Below are 7325 nucleotides of genomic sequence, written 5' to 3'. Positions count from 1 at the left end.
TTAAGTGTATATTAATAAAAAAAATGTCATGTCACAAAAAATATTAATAAAATAAATTAGAGTGATTAAAACATAAACAATTTGAAAGATGAGTAGTTAAATTTGAAAATTTTAAACTTTATTGACTAAAATAGGAGTGACAAGACAGTTAAATGATGAATGATGTAATTTACACGTAAAAATGTCACGTGCAATAGTTCCGTCGAGCTTTTAACAATGGGGTACTAAAATGAAACAAAAAGTAAATGTTAGGTATAATTTTGAAACAAATAAAAATTTAGGTACTAAAACAAAACAAAATTGATAGTTTAGGTAGTAAACATGTAGTTTATCCTGGATTTTTTTAACAGAAAAATTTGTTATAGTATGTATCAGGACTGAAATGTTAAAGAATGAAACTAAAACAAAATTCTTAAATACCAAGATAATAATGAGATACAACTTCAGATACCAAAATACATTTAACTATAAGAGAAACTAAAAAGATCCATCAATATAACCAGCATAAAACATTATCTTCACTGTTAAAATTGTTGTAAGCTAGTCAATAATACTCTTTCAAGAAAGCATGGAGGCAAGAATGACTTTCCACCAGTATAATGATACAAATGGCAATAGAAAGAGGTGTTGGGTGTGTTAACTTTTAATTGTTCTCCGATGGCCGGTCTCGCCAATGCCGACGAATGTGTCAGTTGAAAGAGAACTTGAAAGCACCAACCTTGGAATCAGTTACAGAATCCCAGAAAGAAGTTTTTTTCTGCTCTGCTTTCAGACTCAGTGCATCAATTGTTCCAGGGAAAGAAGCCTCTATTGCATTCTTAAACTTTTCATGCAAGTTTATTCTGTCTCTTGTTCCAGAAACAAGCTCACTAGCATTCGGCTTCTTAAGAAAATCGAGAACATTTAACAAGTTTCTTCTGCAATGTGAAGGGTAAAAAAAAAAATATATCAGTCACCTATTATTTTGCGCCAATATGCATGCCAACTTTTAAACTAAGACAGCAAAAAGAAGAGGGGAAGGTCCGTACAAAACATGTACTAATTCATACAAAACATATATGAATCAAATAAACATGGTATAGTCTCGCATATGATCACGGGGGAAGTCGTTGGTGAATTTTCCTGAGGATTAGGCTTGAATACAAGCATGTGATTAACTCTTGTACTTTAAAACTAATGATTATTGTATGATGAATGCAGATGCCTCATGCATCTGCTGCAGGTCCAAGTGGTAAGGCAAATCGTCAGACAGCCTTGCTAAGAACGAAACATCCGTGGTAGCATGTGTGTTTATTTCTAGCCAAGAAGCCAGAACAAGTAATAGTGGGCCTATGGGTACTGTAACGCATCAAGAACCGCATAAACGAAACTAATATTTTCTGTCTGAGGTTTTTGTTTCTATCAAAATATGCCTACACAGCAACTAAGAGTAAAACTTCAGTTTCTTCAAATGATAACTCAACCACTGCTCTACTGTATTTATGTACTTATCTACAACAGGCAAAGCTACCCTTCTCCATTTTAGATTTAATTGCTTGGATAAGGTATGGATTGTAGGCCGGAAAATTCTGAAGCTCGATTAAAATAATATAATATATCTATAAAAAACTCCACCTCTTCTCCATTTTAGCCACATGCATTCCTCTTTTTCTCTCTGAAGACATATTTTTCGTATAAAGCTGTCATACTGCAAAAGCTAAGAAGCCTAACTCTGCATCAACAACAATGTGCTACAAGATTTGCCTAGCAATCTTCCTCCATGTGACCCTCCCTTCCTAAGCTGTGTTTTTTTAGTGAGAAGAATCATTGATATCTGCAGTGGCGAGTCAGAAACATATTTTGCGTCAACACCCTGTCATATCAACATAGGCATGACATACTAAAGTGCAAATCCTCGTAACAGAGTTTAGAACCTATTCGACTTGCTATTTTGGATGCTGAGAAAATGCCAAATTATGATTAAGACTCTTTCTAGATTCTACAAGTATTTCTTCAGTTAGGGCATTAAATCCTAATGCAAGTCTATACATCCAATGAACTTCAAAAAAGTCTAAACAGGTCTGATTTTTTGCTATTAATATCAAAACAAAACTCAGAGACTAGTTGGACTTCCGAGAGTCTTCATAAACTGTGGAATAAACTAATGAATAAATAAAAGCAACTGAAAGGGGGAGGGTGCAATACCTGCTAACATAGTTCTGCGTAATGGCAACAGATTCTTCAAGGTTAATCACTAGATGCCACCATCCATTTGGAACAAAGATCACTTCTCCAGCCTTACAAATACACTCAATAGGTCTCTTTTTCCAATCCTTTGTTGCACCATAAAAGTTCATGAACCACTCAATTATCGAAACAGGACATGCCACTTCTGCTCCATCCGGGCTCGGGTGCACGCCTGGTGGAACCACATCAGGAGGGAATAAAACCCATTTCTTAGACCCTCTAATCACCGCATTCCAGGCAGATGTTGAATTAGGATCAATATGGAAGGATGAACCAGACCCGGCTGGTCCAATAATAATCCACCTATAATCTGGTCTCTCATTGCCCAAAACACTAAACAAATCCTCTCTGAAGTACACCGGAACTTCGTACTCTGAACCTAAGGTCGGATTTTTTTCCGCGAATTTAGGATCAAACAAGTACAATGGCCTCTCTTCTTTTACCTGGTCTGAATAACTAAAATAATCCTCTAGCCTCATCTTCACCGGTCCAACTGCAAACTGAGCATCCCCACATAAATCAACCAAATAATCTCTATCCCACTTTCCCAATGCATCCCAATTATCCATACAGCCTTCCAACAAAACCGGCTTATTGGGTTCTTCGAAGTCCGTCACAAAATCATCTACACTAATCCCTCTTTTTCGAATTATATTATCTCTTTCAAGCCATTCAGGTTTCATTTCAAGATTAGCACATAACCAACTCTGAAACAAATAGTCGGAATAGAAGTCCCTTACTCTCAAACCCGAAAAACGGCTACTCCTTGAAACATCAAATGAAGGATAAAATGTAGATATGTAAGTAACTTTCCATGATCGATTATACAAAAATCGTCCTTCTACATTATCCAATACAAGATTCCTCCAAAGGGGCTCATGGCTAGTGAAAACATAAAAAGATTTGCTAACAGTAGCTAACACACCTAAATGGGTTCCTTCCAAAAGGCCTAAAATTTCAAGAACAAGTTCATCAGACAGGATCTGGAGATTACCTAAGCCAGTGTTTCGAGAGTTTATTGAGCCTGGGTTGAAGTAAAGGTTTCCCAAAGGCTGAACACCATGAGAATGTGATGGAGCTGAGGATTTGAGGTTGAATCCTTCTTCTTCATTATGTTCAAGATTTGTGTTTGTAGCAATGGAATCTTGTTTTCTAGAGACATTTCTTTTTGTTTTCAGTTTGGTTTTGGTTTTGTTCTTGGTTTTTCTTTTGATGGTTCGAGACAGTAAGCTTCTGCTATAGCTTAGCATTGTTTAGGAATTCTGTTATACTTCGTAGGGCTTACCTTGGCTTTTGTTGGCCACATTATTAGGGTTCTGCAGTTTTGCTTTGAGATATCGACGTTCACTGCGGTTTTTCTAAAATAAGTAAACTACACATTTAGTCAACATACTTTCATCATATTTTCATTTTGGCCATCTAACTATAAAAAGTTATTTATATCATTGTTGGGTAAACTACTTCAATTACAACATGTGGAGTTGGTGTCGATATGACCACCATTTCCAAAATTTTATCAATATAATCACATAATTATTTAAATGGTATCATTTACGCCATATGACGTTAAAATTTAACAGAGGGATGATGTGACAGTTAACAAAATTTTGTATAAATATACATTTGATCCTCAATACTTATATATTCTATTAATTTAGCCTTAATTTAAATTTAATTTTATAAATTAACCCTTCAATGAGGAGGTACCTGATTGGAGGGTTTTTTCTTATTAATTTTAATTAATTTATTTAAATTTATTTTCTATCCAATCATATGGTGACACATGTCACCTTTAATTAGATAGAAAATAAACAAAAAGATAACTTACGTTTTGGAGGGATAAAACTTAGGTTCTTTAGGATGGAAATGGGGTGCTCAAGCAATTGAGCCAATTGATTCATTTCGTTTAGTGATTACAACAATATTTATTTATCTTATAATATTTTTAGTATATAAAAATAAAGAATTAAAAATATTCAAATGATATTTAACTTTCAATATTTTTATATTTTTAAACAAAACAAAATAAGTTTAATGTTTTATTTTTAAAACCAAATTCAATATTTTTATATATTTTAAAAAATATGGAATAAGTCATGTAATATAAAAATAAAAAATATTTTATATATTTAAAAAAATAAGATATATATTTTTAAAAATTATATTTAATACAAGATTTAAAAGTAAACATTATTTTTTAATTCTAAATCTTTATTTAAATTCAATTATTTAAAAAATATAAAAATATGAAACTTATTATGTTTAAATATATAGAAATATTTTTATTTTTATTATATGAATTTTTCCATAAAGTTTAAAAATATAAAATTATTGAATTTTATTTTAAATATAAATTATTAAACTTATTTTTCTTTATTTAAAAATATAGAAATATTGAAATTTAAATATCATTTAAATATTTTTATTTCTTTGTTTTTATATCATCAACAATATTATGAGATAAATAAATGTTAGTGTAATCACTAAACCAAATGAAACAGTTGGCTCAGTAGCTTGAGCACCCCATTTCCATCCTAGAGAACCCATGTTCTATCAGTGTTACTATATGATTGGATAGAAAATAAAATTAATTATATAAATTAAAATTAATAAAAAAACCTCCAATCAGGTGGTGACATGTAGCATTAACAACATGTGTCATGACCATGTATTGACACGTATCACCGTATCACCTCTTGGTTGAATGGTTAATTTATAAAATTAAATTTAAATTAATATTAAATTAATAAAATATATAAGTATTAAGGATCAAATGTGTTATTAATTTTTTTTGTTAACGGCCACGTTATCCCTCCATTATATTTTCACAACAAATAGCTTCAATGATAACACTTAAATAGTTATGTGGTCATATTAATAAAATTTTAAAAATTGTGGTCATATCGATATCAACCCCATAATTAGATGGTCATTGAAGTAGTTTACCCTTACATTTTTTATTGAATTCATTCTATTAGTCGATTGATGTTTTTTTTTTTTTAATTTGGAAGATAAATTTATTTTTTATTATTTCCGAAATGACATTTATTTTTTGTGCGTAAACTAAGAGTGAAATAAACATGAAACAATAATTATAATATTTGTAACACCCACGTACCGATGTGGGTGACCCGATCCGATCTGAGGTTTTACATTAGGATCATCGGAGCGACCCGCAATAAAAATCTCGAAAATTTTAAAATTTCTGTTAAAACATGTAAAATCATAAAATAATTTATAAATAATAAAAATTCAGAAAAATCATTAATATGTTATAAACATGATTAAAATCATACAGTTTCAGACTCTGATATACAAACAGAATACAACCTACATGCCCCCTAATCACATGCACCATACTCCACAAGCAACGCCAGAGGAACTCTTTTACTGATGTGAATAGTTGCACTGATACGATTCTTTTAACCTGAAATGATGAGTAAAAGAGTGAGCTTTGGAAAGCTCAATAATACAAAACTACCAAGTGATGCTGAAGGACATGTAAATAATAAGCAAACATAATAATTTCCTTATCTATTCAGACGTCTATAGGTTTTCAGGATGAGCTGAGGTTCCACTGATATTTCTTCGAGTAAAAGCCATGAAGATTTCAGTTCATAAAAATATTCAGAGTACCAAGTTTTCAGGAGATTGGAATCGGATGTCTAGTGTGTTCCAACCAAAACCAGTGAAAATTTACAGATATTTTAAAACAATAACAGTTCAAAACATATTTTTAAAACCATGGTAGAACCCTCCAACCAATCACCTTTATGCAGTTCCCCAGAACTGTATCCAGAAGGACTTATCCTAAGCACACAACAAAGGAGCCACCCTAAGGGAATGCCTTGGGGCCTATGGGCCTACCCAAGGGTCTCATTAGGTCTGTAAGGATTTACCAACTTGATCAAAGTTGAACCTCCATACTCCATAATCCTACCCTTACAATATCCAGTAGAAATCAAATTTAACAGTAAATAGTAATATTTGGATCGTGATCTAATAAAATCTCGTAAGTGTGCCAATGAAATAAACCATATAACTGCCATCCACCCGTACACCATATATAGTCCCATGATTTACCTAAAGGAGTGCCTTGGGGCCTGAGAGCCTACCCAAGAAAGTTTCTCGGGGCCTCGGAGCCTACCCTAGGGTCACCTTAGGTTTGTAAGGATTTACCAGCTTGATTAGAGCTGAACCTCCATACTCCAGCCTACCCAGATAATGTCCCAATAAAACAGTTCAAGTAGTAACTAGTGAATTCCATGATCCATAAATAAGGAATGATCATATTTTTCAATGAAAACAGGTAACCAGATAACACATTTAAGGTAACCATAATTCATAAACCAGTAGATTCCATGATTCATAAATCAGGAACGATCATATTTTACAATGAAAACAGGTAACCAGAGAACATATTTTAGGTAATCATAGCTCATAAACTAGTAAATCAATAAATCAATGATTTTAGAAAATCGTGTTTTAAAACAAGTAAAACATTTACATGTCACATAAGGAACACACTATAGGATCCAGATATTATTCGGAGATACTTGGTATTTATCAGGCAGGGGATCATGAAACTTTTGTAATTTAATAGGATTTCAAAATTAATATCCCTTTAAAAGGGGGTTTGATAGCTAACTGGTTCATTATTCATTCGGAAAGTGATTTATCAAGATCATACATTATTCAAATATTTTTCGTAGGCAATTGAGTATCATGAAGACATTCAGATTCTTTTACATAAGAATTATTGAAGATTTAGATAACATGAGTGTTTCCATTATTCAGGCAAATCATGGGCATTTTAGGCATTTGGTTCTTGGAGAATTCTTAGTAATTTAATATAATAAGAGAAGAGTGATGATTTGTGGTATTTAAGATTATATATTAAATTATTAGGACTTTGAGTCCAATTGAACCAACGATCCCAAAATGTTCGACGACTTGGGTCGTGCTCCATAACCTTTAGAGGTAGTACATCATTTAGGTTAATCGGTGTTCCCATAGTCTATCCAAATACATTCACTTGATCCAAGTCATAAATATATTTATATCATCTCGGTATTTGAGGTTATTTTAGTCATTCGGGG

General features: G+C 32.3%; 1 protein-coding gene across 1 annotated transcript; it reads right to left on the bottom strand.

Moving 5' to 3' along the window:
* Positions 1-468: 468 nt before the first annotated feature.
* On the bottom strand, positions 469-3567 carry LOC120217118 (F-box protein At5g06550). Its single transcript, XM_039214333.1, has 2 exons — positions 2185-3567; positions 469-917 (listed from the first exon to the last, which is right to left on the bottom strand). The coding sequence occupies exons 1-2, from the start codon at positions 3474-3476 to the stop codon at positions 689-691; spliced, it is 1521 nt and encodes a 506-aa protein (XP_039070264.1). The 5' UTR covers positions 3477-3567; the 3' UTR covers positions 469-688.
* Between the last annotated feature and the right edge of the window lie 3758 nt (positions 3568-7325).

The sequence above is a fragment of the Hibiscus syriacus genome, unplaced genomic scaffold (genome assembly GCF_006381635.1).
Source record: "Hibiscus syriacus cultivar Baekdansim isolate YM2019G1 unplaced genomic scaffold, ASM638163v2 tig00110183_pilon, whole genome shotgun sequence".
Lineage (NCBI taxonomy): Eukaryota > Viridiplantae > Streptophyta > Magnoliopsida > Malvales > Malvaceae > Hibiscus > Hibiscus syriacus.
This window is presented reverse-complemented; position numbering and strand designations above follow the sequence as displayed.